The sequence below is a fragment of the Nicotiana attenuata genome, unplaced genomic scaffold (genome assembly GCF_001879085.1).
Source record: "Nicotiana attenuata strain UT unplaced genomic scaffold, NIATTr2, whole genome shotgun sequence".
Taxonomy (NCBI): Eukaryota; Viridiplantae; Streptophyta; class Magnoliopsida; order Solanales; family Solanaceae; genus Nicotiana; species Nicotiana attenuata.
Window position 1 is genome coordinate 1,655,956 of NW_017670249.1, and position 24,822 is coordinate 1,680,777.

General features: G+C 36.1%; 4 protein-coding genes across 4 annotated transcripts; 1 reads left to right on the forward strand and 3 right to left on the reverse strand.

The window, feature by feature from the left end:
- Positions 1–546: 546 nt before the first annotated feature.
- Positions 547–5,284, forward strand: LOC109236656 (iron-sulfur protein NUBPL). The gene is made up of 9 exons (XM_019402851.1): positions 547–627; positions 791–854; positions 953–1,088; positions 1,781–1,903; positions 2,060–2,157; positions 2,307–2,433; positions 3,144–3,229; positions 4,131–4,256; positions 4,618–5,284. The coding sequence occupies exons 1-9, from the start codon at positions 611–613 to the stop codon at positions 4,786–4,788; spliced, it is 948 nt and encodes a 315-aa protein (XP_019258396.1). The 5' UTR covers positions 547–610; the 3' UTR covers positions 4,789–5,284.
- Positions 5,285–5,937: 653 nt separating this feature from the next.
- Positions 5,938–15,912, reverse strand: LOC109236657 (flowering locus K homology domain-like). The gene is made up of 7 exons (XM_019402853.1): positions 15,810–15,912; positions 13,980–14,483; positions 11,771–12,020; positions 8,428–8,576; positions 8,070–8,345; positions 7,582–7,776; positions 5,938–6,451 (listed from the first exon to the last, which is right to left on the reverse strand). Exons 2-7 carry the CDS (start codon positions 14,478–14,480, stop codon positions 6,272–6,274), a joined length of 1,551 nt encoding a protein of 516 aa, XP_019258398.1. The 5' UTR covers positions 14,481–14,483; positions 15,810–15,912; the 3' UTR covers positions 5,938–6,271.
- Positions 15,913–16,817: 905 nt separating this feature from the next.
- Positions 16,818–18,185, reverse strand: LOC109236658 (histone H1-like). Its single transcript, XM_019402854.1, has 2 exons — positions 17,868–18,185; positions 16,818–17,643 (listed from the first exon to the last, which is right to left on the reverse strand). The coding sequence occupies exons 1-2, from the start codon at positions 18,057–18,059 to the stop codon at positions 16,984–16,986; spliced, it is 852 nt and encodes a 283-aa protein (XP_019258399.1). The 5' UTR covers positions 18,060–18,185; the 3' UTR covers positions 16,818–16,983.
- A 1,541-nt stretch (positions 18,186–19,726) lies between these two features.
- LOC109236659 (methyltransferase-like protein 7B) lies at positions 19,727–24,708 on the reverse strand. The gene is made up of 6 exons (XM_019402855.1): positions 24,295–24,708; positions 22,788–22,883; positions 22,467–22,685; positions 21,413–21,509; positions 20,378–20,440; positions 19,727–20,273 (listed from the first exon to the last, which is right to left on the reverse strand). Exons 1-6 carry the CDS (start codon positions 24,565–24,567, stop codon positions 20,080–20,082), a joined length of 942 nt encoding a protein of 313 aa, XP_019258400.1. The 5' UTR covers positions 24,568–24,708; the 3' UTR covers positions 19,727–20,079.
- Positions 24,709–24,822: the final 114 nt, after the last annotated feature.

The following is a 24,822-nucleotide window of genomic DNA, read 5'->3' on the forward strand; positions in this document are numbered from 1 at the left end:
CTCATATTTTGTTCAAAAGAACTTTATTTCAAATGTTGTCCAAACAATTTAAATTTTTTGTAGCTAGCAGCATAGTGTATATATCAATGTTACATTCATGTGGAACTATGTACACTACAATTTACTCTACAACATAACCTCACACCATTGAAAATAAATGTGAATGCTATAAAGGTAATTTTCATGCTTCAAATACATAATTTTTATTACATCATCTATTTTACATGAATAAAGTTACATAATTCATTAATTCGGTAGTCCTTCAATTCATCACACGTAAAAAGTGCAAAATAGAGTAGTCGTTAGATTAGCAGCGTGGAAGTTGGAACCATCCTAGAAATAGGCAGTTGCACCATCTATATATTAATTATATACCATTACACATATATTATACATCAGCCAACTATTTTTAATTTAAGCGGCGAGTACGCGGCTATTTAGCTTAATTCTTCTAAAATTAAATTAGTAACTAGTTTAATAATTATAACTTCATTTGAGTTAATGTGTTCTAATTGCAAACATTTCCTCTTCTACATTTCTTTTTCCCATTTCGTCCAAAAAACCAAATAAATAAATAAAGCAAAAGAAGAAGAAGAAGAGAAACGAAAAAATGGAGCCAAAATTGAGGTATATATATTTTCTATCAAAAACCTATGCCTATGAGAGAATATTTTATGAGAGTATTTTTTTTCTCACGTCTGGAATTTGAACTCTAATCTAAAAGAATTTCACTCATTTCGTCACCAAAACAAATAACTAAACAAAGGTTTTAAATCTCTTTCTTTCCTAGGGTTTCATTTTCTTCAATATCCGACACAAGTTTGATAATGAAGCGTTTCTTCAAACATTTCAGTGTAAGTGATCTGTAATAGCAACTTTTTCAAAGTTCTCATTTTTTCTAAACCCAGAAATTGATAGTTTGATATAATTTTTATTTTTTATTTTTTTGCAGATTGGAGGGGTGAGGGAATTTTCTATGCAAAATGCTAGAAATCCCGATACCCAAAAAAGCCTAAAGATTGAAGGGATTAAAGATATAATAGCAGTTGCTTCTGGTAAAGGTGGAGTTGGCAAGTCCACTACCGCTGGTACTACTACTTCTATTCTCTCTGTTGGGTTTTCTAAAATATAGAATAGTTTAATTGGGATTAAACTGTAGTTGATTGATTGATAATTTAGTTGAATTATGCCTTCCTTTTCTTTTTGCTGGTAGTATACTTAGTATTGTGATGCCAAAAGTTGCTAATTGAACTAGACCAATTCAGCTCATGATAGCATAAACTTTGAAATATTGAACTGAAAATTGGAAGAGGAAAAAGAAGTAATGAGCTAAAGTTTTACTTTTTTGGTAACGTTGGGGTCCGGGAAGCTTGCACGCACCTCTAACAATTTGAGCTAATTGAAAATAAAAAAATAGATTTTTGTGTATCATATTGCATTCGAACTGGGTGCTTGAGATATTTGATGGTGGAAGAGTAGAATCATCCTTCTCTATCTTCTCAAGGTAGGGTGAGGTCTGCGTACATACTATCCTCCCTCGGCCCCACTCGCGGGATTACACCGGGTTTTTTGTTGTTGTTGTTGGAAGAGTAGAATCATTCTTTTCTTTCTTATGGTTCTTGATACTCAATTTACTAGGAGTAATAATTTTGTGCATTAAATAAAGTTCCAGATATACAATGTACCGTGAATTTGGATTAGTATATTTAGCTTTGGGTGATGATTTTAATTTGCTTCCCAGCAATTTGTTTGCTGACCAATGACGATGTTTGGTTTGCAGTTAATTTGGCTGTTTCACTTGCCAAAAGGTGTCAACTTAAAGTTGGGTTGCTGGACGCGGATATATATGGGCCTTCAATTCCTTTGATGATGAGACTCCAGGGAAAGCCGGAACTGAGCAATGGTGATGCTTTAAGTGCCTTAATTTTTTTAACTGCTGAGCAGTTCTTCAGCTTATTTTAGTATCAACATGCCCTATCCTCTAAGATAGTAGTGTTATTATTGCTTTATTTTTTGTACTTCTTTCGACTCTTACTTGCTTATCATGTTATTTGGGCAGATAGGAAGATGATTCCAATTGAAAGCTATGGAGTTAAGTGTATATCGATTGGATCTCTTGTAGACGAAAGGGAAGCAATTGTGTGGAGAGGGCCTATGGTATGCTTCTGCCTACAAAATAATGACTAATATAAGGATGTAGCACATTTACGGTTAAAGAGAACTAAGATTTTAATGCTTGATGAGACATTCTGAGGAGGTAGAATTCAATCATCTAAATCCATTTAGACCCAAATGTAAACTTGTAGGTAATGAAAGCCCTTGAACAGTTGACAAGGGGAGTTGATTGGGGTATCCTAGATGTTCTTGTGATAGATATGCCTCCTGGTACGGGTGATACACAGATATCTATTTCCCAGAGGCTACAATTATCAGGTATCTCAAAATTGTTTGGAAGTACTTACTTTTAAAAGAATTTGGACTATGGAAATATGCCATGAATGAAGCTATTGCATCATGTTTAATTTCGTGTCAAAAAGCCCAAAACATAAACTTACTGCGTACTGATGAAAAGAAAAACGAAGATATCCATATCTTCAGGCACACAAGTAAATATCATTCATTATGTTAAATGACTGATGGTCTAATCAGAACGCCGCTGCTATTTCACAACCACTTAGATTCCAAATGTTGAGTCTGGCAATTGAGGATTTGCATCTCGGGTTGGGCTTTCGATCGGATTGAGTGAAATTTAGGCTCGTATAATGCATTATCATATGGGTTCTAATAAGATTGAGTTTAACAATTTATACAACGAAGGTCAGATTTACGATTTACTTCTATTTTCTTGTTTGAGTAAATTCCAGCTGCATATCTGTTTGAAAGTTAGCATCAATATCGTCCAATTTGAGAATATTTACTAGAAGCACGAAGCTATAATTTAGAATATTCAGTTGTCTATTCTTAGACACCCGTGCTCTCCGGACAATATTTGCTTAAAATCTCAAGTCGTTATAGGATAACAGCGCTGTGTTCTCGAATTACTTCTGTTCTCAGGCACTCTCTCCAGGATTAATTATGGTGAGAATTTATGTAATACTATTTTTCTGCACGATATCATTCTAAGCACTTGACTATGCTGGCAGGAGGGTTGATTGTTTCGACTCCTCAAGATGTTGCTTTAGTGGATGCTCGCAGAGGGGTTAAAATGTTCTCCAAAGTTAATGTTCCGGTATGATCTTTACTGAGCTTGTTGTTTATGAGCCTATTCTTAGTAGAAGTACTACCTTTTTTAAAGGTCTGAGTTTAACATTCTATACTCTCCCATACAAAAAAAAGGAGAGTAGGAATGTAGGATTAAAAGATATATCCGTCATAAATAGTGAGTTAGTGATTGAATATCCATCAACCCAATAATGCAAAAAACAACGAACATTTCAACTTGGAAATTATTTTCTTAATTTGTAAAATCACTACCTTTGTGTTTGATATTAGGATCTACTGGCATATATACTATTAGTGCTTTACACTCCTCTTCATCTTGGTGATGACGAATCTATTCATAGAGATTTAAAAAAATGTTACCTTTATCTAGTTGATGAATGACTCCCTCTAGATCAGATGAATGTTCAATTTTGTCAGAAGTCAAAATCTTCATTATTTTCTCGCTTCATGGAATAATACCCCCCCCCCCCCCCCCGATCTGCGCATGCATACAGACATATGTAGACTGGAATTTTGTTAAGACTGCAGGGATTTACAATTTTCATCTGTTTGGAGCTCCACCTTCGCCATGGTCAAAGAGAACACCTAAGTGAATTTTGTTGTATGTCAAGACTGATACCATGAACCTACCACAAGACTCCCCTTCCACACAAGGGGGAAAAATTGGATAACAGAAAGGAATCTAATAAAAAACCGAGCACAATCATTTAGGATGTTGATAATCTGTTAGACTACCATTAGTAGTTGAAGCTGGATTCAGAAAATTCCATTTCCTTAATTCTTGTTACCAACTTGACATAGCAGTACAAAAGTATCAGAATACGGTACATTGAGATATCATGCAGAAGCATACTATAGCTTCGTTCTTCTATGATATAGTTATAACTAAACAGTTTTACTTACCACAGATATTGGGAATTTTGGAGAATATGAGCTACTTTAAGTGCCCAAAATGCAATGAAGCATCCTATATATTTGGTCAAGGAGGAGCTCGTAAAACAGCTGAGGAGATGGGTCTGAAATTTCTTGGTGAGGTATGTCACCATTTCTCCTTTGAATACACACTCATGGCCATTACTATTAGGTTCCCCCCCCCCCCCCCCCCAAAAAAAAAAAAACCAAAATTCTTGTACACGTCTCTATTTGAATTATGCCCAAAAAAACATGCTGTAGGCACGCACTTCTAGAAAAAATTTCAATTAAATGGTCCTATAAATTTCCTCTGTTTCTTCTGAGTTCCGTCTTTTGTGGCTATTTCTTTCCTGTTGACACAATCTTTATGCATTTTATTGAGATACAACTAGATAGTTGACAACTTTTTTCCAACGTACAATTTTTTTTTTTTGTGTGTGTGTGTATATATTGTTTTAGTATTTGTGCTTTTCCCTTGTGTAGATACCACTTGAGGTAGAGATCAGAAGTGGTTCGGATGAAGGTGTTCCCATTGTTATGTCAAAGCCTGATTCTGTAATCTCTCAAGTATATGGCGAGGTGGCTGAAAAAGTTGTCATACGGCTTGAAGAGGTAGATAAGGAGCAAAATTTCAGGCCAGATATATCTCTTTAAATAAGTTGATCAAGCTACCGGCCAAGTTGAGTGTAACAGTAATCATTAGAATCTGCCCCCTTCTAACAAAATCAGAGGAAATTCCAGTTGGCTCCAGATATAGAGCACGAGTGAAAGCACATTTAAGGCTAAGAAGAGTTCAAGGGAGTTCATTGTTGAGAAAAGTGGTATTGCTTGCTGGCGATCTTATGGACTATTTTTTCTGGCCAAACAGCGGGGTTGTCACTCGACAATTAACACTAACTGAAAGTCGCCAGGAATGACGATGTATCCCTTTTGAGAGTTGAACCCATCTATACAACATGGAAAGATGATGCTTACAGATGATGAACATAACTGTTAATCGACGTTATTAGCCTTTGTCATCATTCTGGGAGAAAAAAGAGAGAAGATCAGAGATTTTTCCTGTATTGGATTTTTCAGCTTTTATTTTCACATATTGGATGTGCTCGTATTTGTTAGTTGGAATGGATGGTTCAATTCTGTGTTGGTTTTAGTGTGGGGAACTTCACTCCTTTTTAGTCAAACGATAAGAGTACATCATATAATGATGACTTACAAAGCTGATTTATGAAAGTGATGAATAATTCACATCTAAATAATAACAATATATACTTGTTAGCTAAATTGGGAAACTAGACATTGTTATTTTATAAGAAGAAAAATATTTTCCCATATAAATTTTAACTTTAATTTATTTCCCATATAACAATGTTAAATTAATTTGTTGCACTTCGCGTGGCTTCTGTTCTGTGGTGAGTTGTTTTGAACTGATTGAAGATGCAGTTAACAATGCAGGTTTTAGTAAAGGATGCACTTCATATCTAGGCTTCTGGAAGAAGGAAAAAAAAACATCACTTTGAGCATTTGAGAAGCAGACCATAATGCTTAGGTAGTTTTTGGTACATCCATGATGTTCATGATATATAAAGGACTGGTAAGGAAACATATGATTAAGCATTCATGTTTATTTTGGTAAATGCCCAAAAAGTGACGCAAAAATAGCAAAATCAGCTAACAGATATTCGGATAAGAATCCTTGGTAATTTTGACTCTTTGAATCTTGAAGACGTTAAGCTTTTGCGTCATTCAAGAAACAAGTGATCATTTACCATTTTTCTTGTCAAAACCGAGCATAGAGCGAAGACACGAGCAAAACCAAAGAGCATTCAAGAATCAAGATATACATTCAGCATTCATCAATTCTCTGACAAGGATCAAGCCTGTGAAATCTAACTTGCAAACCACAAAATAATTGCCAGAGAAGCGCCTGCAAATAGTTTTTAATTTAATTTCACTAGTTATATTGGTCAAACAGTGAAATTAAATAGGACAAAAAGGTTGCTAGAAGGCAAACCAGCAATTCATTTCTCAACTAGACTAGAAATCATGATACAGCTAACTAAAGCTAAAATTTCCCAGTAGCTGAAGACTCGTAGCTCTTGTAATAGCAGGCATGACTTGTTTGAGCTGGATATATCCTTTAATAACCGTAGCTGCCTCCATAAACCGAACCATAATCTGCAGCTGGCGCCTGGCCAGCATGACCAGTGGCACTAGACTGTGAAGGGTACACAGGAACCTGAGAAGGATAAGGATTATAACCTTGGGAAGGTGGTCCAGCAGCATTCTGCATTGAGTTGGTAGCGTCGGCGATGGAATTCTGCACCATAAGGAATTAAGGTCGTCAGAATAATATGCATCTAGACATCTCAGTATAACCACAGCATTTCAATAATAATTTAACCTTTTGTCTCCTTAATTGTTTTCATAACTTGATAGTGCATTGCAAACAAGATCACACTCTCCTTAGACCACAAACAGAATATTATAGTGAAAGCCACGTTCCCACTAATTACAGCTGAATCTCATTAACGGGTGGACACTAATATCAAAATAAATATGCTCAATTATTTAACTGCTGCTCAGAGTCCACATTGAACATTGTGTTATGAATCGGCCGAACATTTTAGGCAGGAATATTTAACTAAATAATGTTCATAAAAAAATAAGAAAGTTGTTGGTGTTTGTCATATCCTGTTTCATTTTTTTGAGAACGGAAACATGAAATTGTTTAATACTAGAAAAGTGGAAATAGGGAAGGGTACACCAACTATATCAGTCCACTTACCACATGCCTCCATGAAGGAAAGCAGAATTAGTGTGGCAGAAGCAAACCTCTTTTCTGCAAGGGCTTTGGGTCTAGTTGTCAGAGCACGACGTGTGATGTGTGGGTTAAGCACGTGTCACAGGTTATCATGTCGTAGACACAAAAGCCTGATATTTATGTGGAGAATGTTAAAGGGCCGAGCGCATTATCCACTGAGTTTCCAATATTGTGCCACTTAGCATCGGGGATTTCTCGGTTATTAACCCAAAAGCAAAAAAGAAAAAGAAAAAAAGCAAACGCATAGAAGATGCAAAATTCCAGTGTAGATACATCTAAGTTATATATCAAGGAGCAAACTGCACCCAATGGTATTTGCACTAATCAACCACATCAAACATGCCAGCTTTTCCATGCCGAGAAGGAACTTTCTACCTTACAGAGGAATACGCATCAGTGTATCCGTGTTAATCAAAAATTTCTTCAAATGAACACATCGAGAGCATATCTACATCTGTAGCATAGGGCCAGAAATCGCCGAACTACTAGACTCAATGAAAGAGCAAGCAGAAATGCAGTAACCAATTTGTTAATCACTACCACACATCCACACAGAATCACAAGAACATTGGCTAATTCTAAATGTCAATTGAAGCTCAATAATAAAAATGATCAGAAAATAATACCTGAATTAATTGCTGTGCTGTTTGGACTTGTGATGCAGAACCATTTATCTCAACAGTCATCTCACCAGGAACACCCCTTGTTTCCTGCACTGCAATAGTTGCACCACTTGTCCGACGAATATAACTAATATTCGAACCAGAAGCCCCAATAACAGCATCAGCATATGACAAAGGAATTTGGATGTTTTGTGTGACCTTTAAGGAGAAAAAGTTTAAAAAACAAGGAGCAGAAGAACTCGTTATTGGAGGAATGTACAAAATGAACCAAAAGAAACACAAATCGTTATAATCAACAAAAGATACTACTAAAGGGTGCCAGATTCTAATCAGATGCAACATATCTAAGCTGATATACATGCTAATCTTAGGTAGCATATTTTGTGCAATTCAATATCAGCGCCAGAATCCTCCTTCCCTATTGTACTGAGTTCATCGGATTTGTCAATCAGAATTTTCTATTCAACAGATTAAAGGAGGAGAAAGTGCACCTTTGAAACTATGGATTGTTGTGGTTGCACATTTGCATGAGATCCCACTGAAGCATCTCTGCCGTAAAGGGCGCCCGGATGAGGTTGCATATCTAGAGGCCTGTCCACTCGTGGAAAATAATTGTCAAATTGCCGTGGTGGCGGCATATACTGGGGGTTGGCTCCAAATCCAGGTCCCCCAGCACTCATGGGAAAACTGGATGGAGGTGGACCCCAAGGTTCGGTAGGCCCAGGCGGGGGCATATGCTGGTGTGCACGAGCATTTGGCATTTGCATCTGAGCAGAAGAAATATGAAATGATTCTCTAATGAAATGTCGCATAAGATCTTAAATTCTTTATAACCAATAGTATACTTACAAGTTTCTCAAATACTCCAATTACACTGCGATCAACTAAAAATTTCCTCAGATGAGTTGCAATCATTTCAACTGCTTTATGCACGCCTGCTGGCTCCCCTTGTATCTCAACGATACTATCATCAGGCAGGGCAAAAATGGGGAGATGCTCTGAACAAAAGATGTAATCAAACACCAAATTAAAGTTCCATGAGGACAGAATGGATTGCATAGATCAAAATAAAGACAATAAGAACTTCAAAAAAGCACACGACACACGTTACCATTTTCAAGTCACAAAGCAGCAAAATATTCAGCTTGTGAGCTTTTGGAAAGTCCAAAGTGGGTCTTTCATTGATTGTTATATGTTTCAAAAAAAAATCATAACTTGAAAAGGAAACTAAACCAAGTGAGGACCCCGAATTAATTAGTTACACTTCCTTCCAGAGTGCTTGCTTTCCTTGAGAGATAATACAATATATCTAGAGGGAGATACACACACTGTCTTTTCCTTTTCTGGAAGGGGCAAACATGGAGAGGAATTTCGATATCTAAAAGTTTCCGCTCTTATTTGGGTGATATGGGATGGAGGAGGTGTCCTACTACAGAGAGTTACAATATGATGACTGGTTTTCAAGATACAAATGTGTGGATCATTTTGAATCGAGTTAATACCCTAAAACTCCCCTAAACTATCACGTTTTTTTCAGTTTCATGCTTAAACTTGTGTCCCCCAAAACCCCCTAAACTATATTCTCCTTCATATTAACACACCCTCGTTATATTTCTGATTGTGTGTGTGCTACACGCTCCAAATTATCAAAAATATTTGCCATGTGGCAATCCACGTGTCGGGTTAATTAGCCTAATCTAAAAATTGACTTAATTAGTTATTTTAAATAATAATCAAGTATTATTAGAGGGATAAATATTCACCCAATTAGAAACAAAAATGAAAGGTAGGATAAAAAAATTTCTGTCAATACTCCTTTTCTCTCCTCTCTTTTGGTGATGGATACTACACCTCTCCGTAGCGATTTTTTCCATTAAGCTTCGTTGTAACCTTGATTTCCCCCAATAACTCTCGATTGCTCAGTCTTATTTTGTTTTTGTTCAAGATTGGAGATTAAAAACTAGGGTTTGCTGAAAAATCTAGGGTTTATTGGAGTTCTGACTGAGTGAAGATTATTGGTAAAACTTCGAGTTGATTTGAAGAAGATAGCTATGCACACCTACTAAATCTTTAAAAACTAACTTCTTTGTTGCAAAATTATTGTCTAAAATTGTTGGGTAACTTCAAGTCAATTTTACCAGAAAAATTAAATCTTTTTGTGAGTTGTTTAATGAGTGTTTCTTCTTACAAATAAATTCGGGTAATAAATGAAAGAAGAATAAAATGAGAAAGAAAAAAAAAAGATCTAGTAATAACAAGAGGGGAAATTTTAGATGGCACCAGATGGAGAAATGAAGAAGAATGGAGAAAAAAAAATGGGGGGAAATGGTGAAAAAAAGAGGAAGAAAGTGAATAAATGAGGAAGAAATGTTTAATTAGCCGTTACATGCTATTAGGTGGGGGACCTTTGGATTGATTTTTCAGTCATCAAGCGCGCAAAAGTAAGTTATTACACACGGTTTGCCAGAAATATAACGAGGATGTTTCAATATGAAGGAAAATATAATTTATGGGGGTATTGGGGATACCAGATAGTTTAAGCAGGAAACTGACAAAAACGTGATAGTTTAGGGGATTTTATGATATTAACTCTTTTGATTTAGTGATGGATTTATATGCTAAATGACCATAGCGGCATTTTTTTTATAAGTATGACCATACCAGCGATTGAAAAAGAGAACTGCCAGGAAAGTCAGTAAAAGCCCCATAGATCATCAAATTTGAGTACATGTAGCCCCGTAAACTTGAACCTGGCAAATTAATAAAGATGTAAAACTGTTCAAGTATACAAAACGCCTATACTTTGCGTCAGAGATATTGTCAAACTTTATGCCTTCTGTGTTGGACACCCCAATCCAGAAATCATAATCTTCCGTATCAGAGCTCATCCACATTTAAAGAACTGATAAATCAATATGCCTTCCATTATAATCTCCAACAAAGTATATTTAAGTATCGGATAAAGTCACTCTTCGGTTTTTGTAAATTGCTACTGGAAATTGTTGCTCCCTGATTATTATTATTTGATGCTACTCTTTCTTCCTTTTACCGGAAATTGTTGTTTCCTGATCTCCTCTTTTTACTTATCGTCTTTTGTCTCCTTCATCTGTCTTCTCCCCCCCCCCCCCCGAGGGTCTATCGAAAACAGCCTCTCTACCTCTCCAGGTAGGGGTACGGTCTGCATACACATTACCCTCCCCAGACCCCACTTGTCCACTTGTGGGATTATAGTGTGTATGTTGTTGTTGTTGTTTGTATAAAGTCACTCAATGATAGCAGATTAAAAGGCCAAACAGTAGCAAATACTAACTAAAGCCCTTTGATCCACTGTACCCATCAGCTCCACATTTTAAAATAGATTCAAACTTCAAAGTATCATATAACAAAAAGGTAGTCTGCGCAAGAATTTCTATGAAGTCCTCCTAGGAGCCAAGGTATAAATTGAATCCAAAAGCACTATTGTATTTAACAAATATAGATGGTTGGAAGCCTAACCTAAACAAAATTCTTTAGCAAAATCCAAATATAGGACATATGGACAGCTAAAGTTAGTTCTCAATGATACCACTATAGCGAGTTACAGAAACATAATTTCATATGTCGAGCAGTTTTGAAGAAGGGTATATGGTAAAGGAGTTTTAACCGAGAAATGCGCTCATGAATAGACAGTCATTTCAGCATTTTGTAATATCAGAAATGGTTGGAGAAAAGCTGTCGAATCCATATGCCTTATTCCCATATCAACATGTTTACTAAGCATACAGAGTTTATCTGCAAACCTTTGATGAAGTACACAGCAATCTATTAGTAAAGCAGCACATGCATAATCTAGGGAAAAGCATGAATATGTCCAAACTTGGACATTTCACTTCTAGAGTGCTAAGAGTCTATAACCAATCCCTTTCTCATTCTTGACCCTATTTACCCATATTGCACTGCCCTTCTAGCTTCATAACGTAACATATCTATGGCCTAGCCAGCCTTTTTGGGCTTTGCCCACCACATCATTACAAGAATAAGACTAAGATGAAACCCCATGCTTATGCTATATCAAGAACTTGTTTGGTGGCAATGCAATGCTATACAGATTTTACAGCATTACAGGGTTGTTTAGGACTGCAAGCAACAGAAGATCTATGACTTCTCAAGGAAACAATAAAAGAAAAGATTTTGAGATTAAAGAAAGAATCACCTCCTCCAAGAATTCGAATAGTGCAATGAGATTCGTCTTGAATAGACTTAACGGTTGCACCCTGCTTTCCAATCAAGATAGCAGCCTGTGTAGCAGCCACAAGTAGTCTAGAAGAAACTGGTTTCCCAGCACCAGAAGGAGTATTGGTGGAGTCATGATCCACGTCAATAATCCGCTTATGGACCTTCAAAAGGCCATCCATAGCAGGTGGAATAGAGAGGCTAGGCTCTTCCTTCGCAGATATCATCACCTGCAATTGAAAAGAATGAACAATTCATGGCCAGCACAAAAGAGAGTTACATATGAACATATAACTTCCAACCACTCAGACCATGTCAAACATAAGCTAGTGCCTAGAATGTTTCGGCTTGGATTAGAATTGTAGTAAATTAAACCGAATGCAGAATCGGTGCATTTACTCTGTCAAAAGATATGCACATAAGTAGACTGGACGTGTGAAAGACAAAATACCAAGACAGACAAGTGAATTAGCAAAAGCTTGCAGATACAAACAAGCATGAGAATAGATTGAAAGTGGAACAGCTGTTACGAGATAATTTATCATCCCTTGGCAAAGGATGCAGTGACATTGTCTGTACCTTATTCATGATACATGCCCATTAAAAGTCCGCTATTACGTAGGGCATAATGTAAGGATCCACTTATGAATACAGCAATACTTTTGTTTTTTTACTACCACAGCCTAAATCCTTATAGGAATATCAACTTCTTTTTAATAGACATTTGATGGCCCAAGCTCAGCTATTATCCAACTAAAACTTTAATGTAGCAAGTGAATTCATGATCTAAGTGTGGGAATACCATTAATTACAAAAAGTTTTACCTATCTATCAATCAAGGTCAATCTTTATTCGCTTGATTCTTATGTCTGTATGAACAAGTGTCCACTTTTATACAACTGAAGAGTGCCTATAAATATGCAAACTCATTAGCATACCTCTTTAAGCCTTTTAAGTAGTATTTGTAAGACTTCTCTATAAAGATTAAATGTCATATCTTATTAAAAACCATTTTGCAGTACCTCCCTTAGAAAACAGAGGAATTGTTGGATCTCAGTGGAGATAGTCGGTTAGAATATAAAGCTGCTAGCAGATTTCAGGCAAGTTTCATTAATTAAAACATTAGAATCTTAGTTGATAATTCTTTTTTTCCCATAGTTTGTTGTAAATTATCCAGTATGTAGACACTAGTTTATAGTATCGGATGTTTTATTGTGGAAATTATGTACTTCAAATTGTTTTCTATATAATACTTCCTCCTTTATGGAGCTTAAAACCTTCTGGTAAGATACCAACCGACCAAGTTTTGAAGTTACCAGACATAATGCAATCTTCTGGGTACTGATGTCCGGATAAGGTAATTCTGACAGATTGTCAGAAGGACTTCCAGCACTTGTAATGCTCAATGCTGATGGCTGCAGCCTGGATCTTTGGTTCTTCTAGTATAAGCCACTTTGATAGAAATGTTGCCTTATACGGGCAAGAACCTGCATACACTCATGTTGGTTATGATGATAAAGAAACTCCCTCAGATTTTTGTGGTTATTTGATGGATTGATTTTTACCCACATTCAGCAAGTTAGTTATACTTCTTACAAGATTCATTAGTTTTATCATTTATCAACTTATTTCTAACAGTTCCCTTTCAATTTTTATTACAATTCTTTTTAACCTTTAATGAAGATATCATGTAAGATTGATCACTCTTATACCATTTTTTATTTAATAGACATTTAAGTAGGCCCCAATAACATCTAAAATCTAAAGAATTACGGAAGGTTTAGGTCATGGAATGAGCTAAATATAGCATACTTAGAGCAGCTTGCTAGAACAATGAAACTCCATGTACTCGGGCCAGCTTGCCTACACATCGACTAATCCATCGAGTACATGTTATCTCCCACCAACACAAATATGGAATAACACTATCCAACAATGCTTAGATAGATAAGAAATGACCTAGCGCTTTTGATCTGCAAGGATTTGAACCCTGGTATGCCATGGTCTACCCCAACTTCATTAACTAGTAGACCACACCTTTGGGTGTTGATCCATCTCCATCAGTTGAAATATTCAAAGCAATAGAGTCACATTATCACAAGTGCATAACATGATATTTATACAATAGCACTCAACATAGTTATGTAATCCTAAAATTTTCAAAATAACAAGATATATCATCAACTCACAGCTCTTTCTGTAGACCCAGGAAGACCATCAAGGACCTTAATGCGAGCTTTTGTTTCTTCGCAAGTTTTTTTTATATACTCTCCTTTGCGGCCAATGATGCCACCAACCTTCTTGGAAGGAACTAACATTCTAAAGACATTTTCTCCAGGCCAACCAGGCCATCTTTTTTCCTCACCACCTCCTGAACCGTTTTCAGCAACTTTTACCTCTTCTGATTCCAATTTTATTGGATTCCCCTGAAGGGACGCATCTTGTACCTCTTCTGCCTCTAATTTTATCGGATCTCCCCCAAGGGACGCAATTTGTACCTCTTCTGGTTCCAATTTTATCTCATGTCCCTGAAGGGACTCAACTTGTACCTCTTCTGAAGGCAAGCTGCTCTCATGCACATTGTCCGTTTCTTGAATATTATCCATGTTATGTGCATCCTCTGCCCCATGCACATTGTCTGTGTCGTACACATTACCAAGGTCATATTCCTGACAACTTTCATCAGCCATTTGCTACAAGAGAAAACCAAAATCAGCTATTAGAACATAGCCAAAAGAGGGAAATAGATATGTCCAAAAGCTAACAAGAGATAATAGTTTATCTTTTTGATTCCAAAAGATCATAATTGCAGAATTGTAGAAAATAGAAGCCTTTAAAAAATGGAGAAGTTGGGGCCAACAAGAGAGCAAGTAATAGTTAGTTTGCTGAGGAAGCTCAGAGAATAACCAATAACTTCAATTTCATGCTGATACCATACTCTGAAAAAGTATATTAAGGGGAACCTGCTAATCATTGTCCGTTGCATGCATGATTGTTACGCATGCTCAGGAAACTCTCTAACATGCCAGGCTGCTCTAGGAATCCTTTTTTAAGAATAAATACCTTGGAATAGGGGGGTTTCCCACAATCCCTTCCCCCCTCCCCAAAGTATTGGCCAAGGAACCAATGACCAGCCTCAAAACTCTAAATGGATAATTATACTCCTCCAATTCCAAATAGAATGATAGGATCAAAATACTGAGGGTGAAGCATCTAATTGTAGGTGTGAGCTCGGACTTGATTTCTTATTTTTTCTAAACGAACTCTCAAATGTAAAAACTACATAAAAGGTACTATAAATCACAGTTTAACATAATACTCAAAATATATAAGAGATGTTTCGAAATAATATAGTAGTAGGGAAAAATTGTTTAACTCCCAAAAAGTTGAGATGGAGAGAGAAAAAACTAGATAAAATGGTTAATCAAATTATATAAGAGATAAACATAGTAGAAAAAAATTGTTTTAACCCCCTAAAAATTGAGATGGAGAGAGAGGAAAAATGTTTTTTTGCTGTTAAAATCCAGCTTCAGAGAAAAGCCTCTGGCCCATTATCCACAGAGTTCCAAATATGTGCCATTGGCCCTCAAGGATTTCTCGACTATCAAACAAAATAGGGATGGAGGGAGTATATTGTTTCTGTTTTCAAATTACATTGTAATACCAAGTTAAAAAAGAAAGCAGTAAGTAAAAGGTAACAAACCCTAATAGCTTAGAGTTCCCACATCTATAACCCTCCATAATTCAGTACATCCTTCACTTCAATTATGTTAAAATCATAGTGACGAACCGGCAGCTTCGAAGCATCACTTGCGGAAAAGCTAAAACAAAACCCAAGTTCTCAAACACGCACGTATAAACACATACCCAGGCTTATACACTCGATAAAAAATGGAAAAACTAATGAAGCGAAAAATCAACGAAAAAGTAAGATATCAACAACGAATTAAAATCGAATTATCAAATTGAGCAGAAATTAAGCAAAAATGTGAGATAAAAGTTGTTAGAATTTTACTTACATTGAATGAAGAGGTTCCAAAATCAAAGGAAGAGCGGGAGCTGGGAAAGGTTATGAAAGCAAGCGGGCGGGACGTAGACTGTCACTAGGTTTTATTGAGGAGTAGTCTCGCCATCTTTTGGATAATTTCCCCCCTAGTCCCTATACTTGCTGTATTCATATTTTGGGCCACCAATGCACGGGAAAATTCTACTATTACAATCTTTTGGTTTGCGAAAGCCTTCATTTTTGTTATACAAATATTGTTGCATATCTTATGTCATTAAAACATGTAAATTAAATATTTAGACTGGTATTGTCATACATCTTTATAAAAATATAGATATATAACAATCATTTATTATAAAAGTCATATTTTTTTCGGAACTGATTTTTATGTTATGTTATAGTAATATATTTAATATATTTCCTTTATAACAACATTTTACTATGTTTGACACTAGTATGCTTGTAATATAACAATGGCTCTCTTCATTTTTCTTTACAATTATGAACAAATTGAAGAACGAGGGATAAATTATTTAAATTTATTTTCGATTTAGCCGTCAATTCCTCCAACTGTTTAATTATAATTTTTTCATATTTAAAATTATGTATAAGTATAACTAAGAGATGAATCTATTATTGGAAAAAAAAAAAAGATGAATCTTACTAAAATTAAAAAACTTTGTCCAAATTTGTTTATGTTCTATCTGAAATTGCTGAATTTGCCATTCTTCTTGTATTTGATATTGCAATTAGTTGAGCTTTAGCTTGAAATGGATAAACTCCATGTGAATTAAATGTAACTAACCTACTTCATTCAGGGCATGTGGTTACAAATCTTTGTTCAATTCAATCAAGTTGGAAATTGGAATTTAGATGTGTATTAATAATTTCACACTAAACTTGCTGGCGTGTAAGAGACGCGTTTTGCTAGCTACAACACTAAAAAAAATGGCCAGAAATTAAATGGAGGGTTGCTGAAAATATAATACTAGTGTGCATAAGCTGTAACAAGACTGTCATCTAATAAAGTGTACTGAACAGCATAAATTCAGATATTAAAAGGATTATTATAAGATCAAAATTAAAAATAGAAAATACAACTGAAAGTTAAAATACGATTCTTTATATCGGGCGCAAATACAAACCACCCACAAAGATCCAGTAATTTACAATCCTACCCCTATCTATTACTTCCTCCCCTTTCTAGCAGATGCCCTCTTCGCCGGCGACTTTGCCGTCTTAGCTTTAACACTCTTAGCAGCAGGTGCCGCCTTCTTCACCGGAGCCTTTTTCGCCACCGGCTTCGGCGCAGCTTTCCTTGACGGAGTACTCCTTGTAGCAGTCCTGGCTACCTTAGCTGGCTTCTCTTTCGCCTTTGGCTTAGCCGATGCCTTAGTTTTAACAGGAGTTTTAGGCTTTTCAACAGCTTTCGGCTTCGCTACAGCTGCCGCCTTAGGCTTCACAGCAGGCTTAGCTTTAGCAACAAGCTTCGCCTTCGCCTTCGCCTTTGGCTTTGACTTTGGTTTAGTAGCAGTTTTTGCCTTTGGGGCAACAGTCTTAGGTTTTGGCTTCGGTTTTGCCTTTGTTGCTTTCGGCTTAGCTGCCGGCTTCTTCTTCGCCGGCGCAGTAGCGGCAGCCTTTGGAGATGCAGATCGTGCAGCTGGAAGTTTGTACGAACTCTTAACCTTAACAAGCTTACCAGAAGCCACAAGCTTTTTCAATTGAACAAGCAACAGTTTCCTGAAATTTGATGGAAGATTCTTCTGCTTATCTTCGATGAACTTTGTGACCGCGTGCTGGCTCGATCCAGTTTTATCCTTCAGTGTTACAATCGCATCCTTAATCATCTGCAAAATTAGGCAAATTAACAAATTAATTCGACTATAACAACTATAGCTTGATCATTCCATACAGATCCTCAATTTTCACTAATCATCTACATAACAACTACTGCAGCTCAATCGATACGAATCTTCAATTTTCATTTCGTTTCATTTGCACGGATACAGTCCTAATTACCAAAATTCAACATTTCCTTAACAATTTGAACAATTTAGTTAACGAATTATACCTCAAAGTACGAAGGATGAGTAGGAGGATTTCTCTTCCTCGGAGCAGCTGGTTTTTTAGCCTCAATCTCCTTCTCTTTCTTTGGTTCATCGGGCTCCGCAGCCGGAGTGTTCTCTTCCTTGGCCGGCTCAGCTTCCACCACCACCGGTTCAGGTACAACCTCGGTAACCACAAGTGGTTCTTCAGTTGCCATCTCTTAGCACAAAATCGGATTCGGGTTAGGGTTTATAAGAGAATTGGAAATGGGGAAATACAGATCTATATCTGTAGAAATTAATGGGATTTCTTTTTCTTTTTTGCAGGTATGAATTTGTTGATGAAATTGAGAAGACCATATATAGTAAGGGTGAAGTAGCTCATATCCAGAATTCTGAGAGCTGATTGGTCGATAGCCTTTTGACGCGGATTCATAGTTTAGGCGAATTTTAAATATAAACCGTTGGATTTAATTTCATCAACGGATCGTAACGGTAGGTGACTAAGACAGGGATTCGGATTGAAACAAGAAAGCTTGTTTTGGTTGCTTGAGTTGTGTTTTTTTGCTCAATTGATCTAGGCAAAAATTGAGCTATACTTGATGGATTTAGAGCAGATTTTTTTTACTAGATAGAAAATTTTGTAAGCTTTCTGAAGAGTATTTATTTATATTTTTTGGATTAGAAATCTGAGAGATTTTTAATTTTGAATAGCAAGTGGTCTGATCAATGAGTTTTTTGGAGTCTTTTGGGGTTTTGGTTAATTTTAGGTCAATGCTTTGGGTAAAAAACTGGTTTTTTCTTCTGATGTGATAGTAAACAAAACAAGGAGTCCATGAAATCAAGAATCACAAAATTCTGATCATATTTGGTCATGGAACTATTGGTTCAAATGTCATTGAAGATGAACACATACACAACTATTTGTACTTCTTGATGTATAAAGCAAGTGTATATATTTTCTTCACAAACCTCATTAATTTCTACTAATTTTTTTTTCATATCACAATTGCACTCTTGGATGACTGAATCGTTACTTGTTTCTAGTTCCAACATAAAAATTATTATTATATTACTATCTTATATAATATGCTCTAAGTAGATTGTCGCAGGTTCATTTGCTACAAGTTTCATGCTCGATTCTTATCTCATGTTTTCAACTTTGGCTTAATGTGCTATGATATTAGATGCGTTCAATGTTATATTCTAACATAGAATCATGTTAACACGAAGCATCTATAACATTATCATCGTCCTTACACTACAGTAATTAAAATTGGTGTTCTTAGTAATACTAGTTTGGGGTGCCAATAGTAATATAGTTGCTTAATGGTTCTTCATTTCACATATTATGATGTAGATATTTTTTTTGTTACCTTTAGTCGGAAAACTAACTTAATGGACAAATAAGGGATCGGTAAGAATGTATCTTGAACTCCAAAGAACAGGAGCAAATATGCTATTTACCATTGGATATCCACTTGTGCCATTGAATATGGCCATAAGATGAAACCAACTTCATAGTGTATAAATTTGTATACTGATTGCCCTATATATATCTAGTAAAATTAGCACCAATAACTTGTTTTAGCTTGGCCTTCGCCTCACTTTAATTTCATATTCTAGATTATTGTAGCTTGAATCAATAAGCCAAAGAATTATCAATCAAACATTGAAACGTTTCTTTATTAAATATGTTTACTCAATCAACATAGCAAGATAGCAAATCAGATTGGAAGGTTGATGCACCTATAAACATGCTTCAAAAAGGAAGTTTTTATACTATACACAAAGCTTAGACGTAGCGGTGACGGGTTCATCTTAACCCAATATTTTCAACGCGGAGCGTAGATTTATGCGTAAAATTATCTAAAATAAGAACAAATAGCAAATATGAACTCATAACTTTAACAATATAATGAGTTCGAACCCGTAGAATTCAAATCCTTGATCCGCCTGTGCTTAGATATGATATAGCATCCCATCGCAAAATCAACTGTGTGTTACAAAATGCAATGAAATCTGTTGTTTTCACTTAAGACACTAAAAAACTAGTCAAGGTAACCCCAAGATCAAGAACATGTGTAATCTCTTTCTAGTAAATGGTGATGCTTAATCCTACAATAGGTGTTGTTCCCTTGCTGTTCCGGGGCAAAATATTAGGCGGCTTAAACATGCTGTTGGAGTTTGACGCGAGCTAAAGATTCACAAAGACACCATTGTAACACTTGGATATATCTAGTTGCAAGCTATGCCAATGATATGAGGATTTATCAGCGACGCAGCTGATAAGACAGCTTGATGACTGTCTACATTTGAGAAACCGGCTTTACTGATATCATTTCCTGTTTTCCTGGTAAGATGACAACCATCCGCGAGTGTCTGCTGCAAAGGATCAAGCAATCCCTGAACAAATCTGAGAACTGTTCCATCTGTCCAATTGTAGTCGAAAAGAATACACTTTTAATTGATGCAGAAAACACATAGGAGAGGCAGAGAAAAAGTTTAAAATGAAGACTCTGGCTATTATGTTTACCTGCTGCAGCTACATGTTCAACAAAGAGGTAAAGGCCACCGGGCTTGAGCACTCTTCTGATCTCTAGGAGAATAGATAGAGCATTATATCAGGACTTCTTAATTTCTTATCTTTATATTAAAGAAAAGAAAGTAAACGTAGAACTCTGGAGGGAAAGAGCATTTCGACATACAGACGGATATCACCTCTTTTAAATGAAAATGACATGATCACTATAACATTTGAAATAACAGATTGGCTGCTTCAGGACCCAAGGGCGGTGGTTATCAAAGAGAAGGTTGACGTTCCATAAACTAACATGGTTAGGACTATACATTAGACCTTTGACAGTAACAAGAGAGATTTTTCATATACCAGAGCAACCAGAATACGACATTTTCACAAGTTGCAGTGTTACTATAAGTTTAGATGAACAAGAAGATTTTAGTAGAAAAACAGATCCAGAAGCTCATCACAAACACAAACACACATAATTCTCCTTCATTAACTTTGTGCATTTTCAGGGTTAACATATTAAGATAAGGTCATGAAGCCCTATGCTGAAACCATCTTTCGCTCTCAGAAGAAAATAAATCAAATGTTCCAAAGGAGTGGCTTCTACGGCAAAGTGAGGAAGTTTAGTGAATGGCTCCAGAGATGACTCTATGTTGCTTATCTTCTTGTATTGGAAAATTCAAACATTTGATAAGCACATTAACTTTGATCAGATAAGGTTATCACTCACCAAGGATAGAATAAAGCTAACAACAACAACAACAACATACCCAGCGTATTCCGACAAGTATGGGGTCTGGGGAGGGTAGTATGCACGCAGACGTTACTCCTACCTTGCGACGGTAGAGAGGTTGTTTCCGGAATACCCTCGGCTCAAGGATAGAATAAAGCTATACATGATATAAGTACAAGAAAATACATGAGATAGATACAAGTGCTATTACAAAGGTTTGATGGTTATACGATATGAATTGAACAGGAACATTATAGCATATGAACTGAACAGTTCATCAGAGCATAAACAAAAAATAGATTATATACCCTGCAGCGTCAGATTAACATCTGCGACAGAACATAACACAAGGGTACCAATGACAGCATCAACTGAAGCATCACGTAATGGCAAGGACTCCGAGACCTGCATGATATTATCAACTTCAACCAACTTATAAACTTTCCAATTATGAGTTAGACATGTCTCCTGATAATGATGTACGAGCAACGGGGTGGTTGCTCATATAAAAAATGTTACCATACCAACTAACACAATTGCATAACTCACATCTTTCACTCACCTGAAATACAAGAATTACACTCTTGAGGGATTTTGCATTGCATATATCAGTCCAAAATACAAACAATTGAAAAGCCTTGAGGAAAAAGTATATAAGCAAAGAAATAAGAAGAGAGCAGAAAAATGATGAAAAGTGAAATATATGAAGAAAAGCTATGTTGCTCGGACTCTCCAAAAATGTCGTTGGGTGCGTGTCGGATCCTCCAAAAGTAGTGCATTTTTGGAGGATACGACACGGGTGCGGCAGCATTTTGGAGAGTCCGCGCAACATCGAAGAAAAGTCTGGTCTCGAAAGGAAAATTAAGAATACCTAAAAGTCAGCTTGACGACATTGTGTCTCTAAGGAAAAATAAAGAGGAAGGATAAAACATACGATGAAATGTTATAAGAAGAGGGGGAAAAGGAAGAATAACGAAGAGTACTTAAAAGCGATCATATTCATAACTGAAAAGAAAAACAAAAAGCAATGTCTAAAAGATATAACAAAAAGAATGGTTCAAGGGCATTGTTAATTATACCATATCATTCTAGTTTTACTCTGATGCTGCGATATAAAACACATTAAGCTGAGCAACTTGAACAATGCAAAAACACATTATATGGAGAGAAATAAAAGCAAGTTAAGCAACGCTTTATTCTAGAAGGTCTTTATGCCTACAAGTTAACTGTGGCTGATAAAACCATGCAAGTTTACCAATAAAGCAATACTGTTACATTCTTGCAGCAAATTCTCCAAAATGCTATATAAATTTTTGACACCAGAATGATCATGACTTATTGAGTCTGGTCAAAGATACAAACCGCGTGCAAGAATTTGAAATTTGAAGGGGGAAGGCCTGCAGCCTCTGCTGCTGCTTGTGCATATTTCTCCATCTTCCTATTTGGATCAATGCCATAAACGGAAGTGCCCGCCTCACTGGCATAATACTTCAAATTTGGACCTGTCCCAATACCAATTTCGAGGATTTGTTTGGCTTGGCCTCTCAGATTAGCAAAAAGCTCTGACTTGTAACCTTCAATCTTACAGAATATATTGATTTAGTTCAGAAAATCTTATGTACTTCCACCTTCTACAAATTCAAAATAATTTCTGCACCTCTAAAGTGGTAAATATGAGCTAACCTCTGATTCATAAGATTTCATACTTGTGTTCATCGCTGCTGCATAAAACTCCTCATACCAATCTGGCCTAGGAGGATGCAATCTATTCAACATTGCCTACATGTAAAATTAGTCATTTATAAATCACCGATAAAGCATGTTAAAGCTACAACCGCAACATTTGTTTGTGATTGAACAAATACAATATTAGCAAACCTGTCTCGCTGCAAAGTTCTGTTGTTCTTACTTAATCAGTTCCAATAACTCTAAGGAAAGAGCAAGTATTCTCCAGCTTAAATTACTATCTTGAAACTTCTCTTAAAAAATATTCATGCTACGACTAGCCCTTAAATTATGCTTCTCGGTACAGACAATCTTTCTTGACTGTTAAAACTTCCCCCTAATCCTTACTTCCGGAAACATCTGTAACTAACTAGAAAAAAACTTTAAAAGTTCACCACTTTAAAAGCTAGAGTCCAACATTTCAACTTAAACTACAAAAATTCTACAGACTACAACAACTACCCAGTAAAATCCCACAAAGTGGGGTCTGGGGAGGGTAATGTGTACGCAGACCTTACCCCTACCCCGATAGGGCAGAGAGGCTGTTTCCGATAGACCCTCGGCTCAGAAAGACGGAAAAAAAAAATAATTCATTAATAACTCCAGTAGAAACCGTAATAGTAACAGAAGCATAACAGCCAAAAGATAAATGACATGCAATAACAGTAACCAGTATCTAAGGCCCGGGGCTAAGATAAACAACAAGGATAGTGTGGACTTAACATAAACTGCAAGCCATCTAAGATCAACCCTAATCCAACCCCGCCTTACCCCGGGTATGAAGTAATGAAAGCTCTACTACCCCTAACCTACAACCCTAATGCTTGACCTCCAGACCTTCCTATCAAGGGCCATGTCTTTCTTTAAATGTGTGGGAAACTTGCCAAGCACCAATTTTATGTCATACAAGTCAATAAGTCAATGTCGCCTCAATTCCAAACTAGTTGAGGTCGGGCAACATCATGGTCAGAATATTTTAATGTTGAGGGTCAAAATACCAATTTCATGTGACGAAAATAATCTTGTTTAACATTTTATGTTTTTTTATGTTGAAGTGTGCTACCATCTCATTTAAAATTTTAAACTGTATAGAGAATACATTTTTATTTATTTAATCATATTTTCAACATATTGTGAGCCTTGTAATAATGGTAAAACCTATATGTCATGGATTCGAGCCGTGGAAGCAGCCACTAATGCTTGCATTGCGGTAGGTTGTCTATGTCACATCCCTACGTGAATGCCTTGTGCACTGGGCTTCCACTTTTTTTTCAACACATTGCCTCATTCTTTTTTTCAACAAATGGTGGCTAGAGACTTGAAGCTACACTTCTATGTGCTACGTTGAATTGTGTGACTATCTCATCAAAAAATTTAAGCTCTAAATTAACACCATTTTTATCTACTTAAATTTGTTGTCTTCATCAGTAAAAGAGTAAAAGTGAAGCATTATATAATATTTTACCATGGAATCAATATCATCAGAAGCAAGTGAAGGATGGATAGGCAAGAGAGCAGCTGCTCCAACTGCTGCCATAAAACTTCTTCTACTGCAGCAAAAGCATAATTTGTTATTACAATTCAAAGGGTCTTTTACCTTTTTCTGTATTTGAAAATGAAAAGGGACATCTTTTAAAGTTGTGCTTTTATCAGAAGCATATGAATTCACTGCTTTTAGTTTCTGGGTATAGTGAATCTTGGGATAAAAATATGTGGAAAAGGTTGTATGCATCAACATATTCTTTGAATTCCTATACTTTTTGGCTTCTGGGGTTTGAATTAGTTCAGTTAAAAGAGACTGGAATTGTCAGTAATGTTCATTAGCAGGGAGATAAGAAAGAAAGTAAAGAAACATATAGTACGGAGTAGTTCTTTTCTTTCTTTCATAAGGTTCATCAAAAAAAAAGGGATATTGTATATGAAATTTCCATTTGGATTTTTAGTTTTCGAATTGCTAAAATGACAATTCAAATCCAATCCAAATAAGTTTGGA

What these genes read in the sequence shown, in the direction of transcription:
- LOC109236656 (XM_019402851.1), top strand. An exon ending in TGGCAAGTCCACTACCGCTG is followed by an intron (nt 1,089 to 1,780) that starts GTACTACTACTT and finishes TTTGGTTTGCAG; the next exon opens with TTAATTTGGCTGTTTCACTT. An exon ending in TCTCCAAAGTTAATGTTCCG is followed by an intron (nt 3,230 to 4,130) that starts GTATGATCTTTA and finishes TACTTACCACAG; the next exon opens with ATATTGGGAATTTTGGAGAA.
- LOC109236658 (XM_019402854.1), bottom strand. Translation starts at nt 18,059, where the DNA reads ATGGCAACTGAAGAACCACTTGTGGTTACCGAGGTTGTACCTGAACCG. An exon ending in CTCATCCTTCGTACTTTGAG is followed by an intron (nt 17,644 to 17,867) that starts GTATAATTCGTT and finishes CTAATTTTGCAG; the next exon opens with ATGATTAAGGATGCGATTGT.
- LOC109236659 (XM_019402855.1), bottom strand. Translation starts at nt 24,567, where the DNA reads ATGTTGATGCATACAACCTTTTCCACATATTTTTATCCCAAGATTCAC. An exon ending in ATTTCAAATTCTTGCACGCG is followed by an intron (nt 21,510 to 22,466) that starts GTTTGTATCTTT and finishes AATATCATGCAG; the next exon opens with GTCTCGGAGTCCTTGCCATT. An exon ending in TGAACATGTAGCTGCAGCAG is followed by an intron (nt 20,274 to 20,377) that starts GTAAACATAATA and finishes ACAATTGGACAG; the next exon opens with ATGGAACAGTTCTCAGATTT.
- LOC109236657 (XM_019402853.1), bottom strand. Translation starts at nt 14,480, where the DNA reads ATGGCTGATGAAAGTTGTCAGGAATATGACCTTGGTAATGTGTACGAC. An exon ending in CTGGGTCTACAGAAAGAGCT is followed by an intron (nt 12,021 to 13,979) that starts GTGAGTTGATGA and finishes TTTCAATTGCAG; the next exon opens with GTGATGATATCTGCGAAGGA. An exon ending in AACAATCCATAGTTTCAAAG is followed by an intron (nt 7,777 to 8,069) that starts GTGCACTTTCTC and finishes TTCTCCTTAAAG; the next exon opens with GTCACACAAAACATCCAAAT.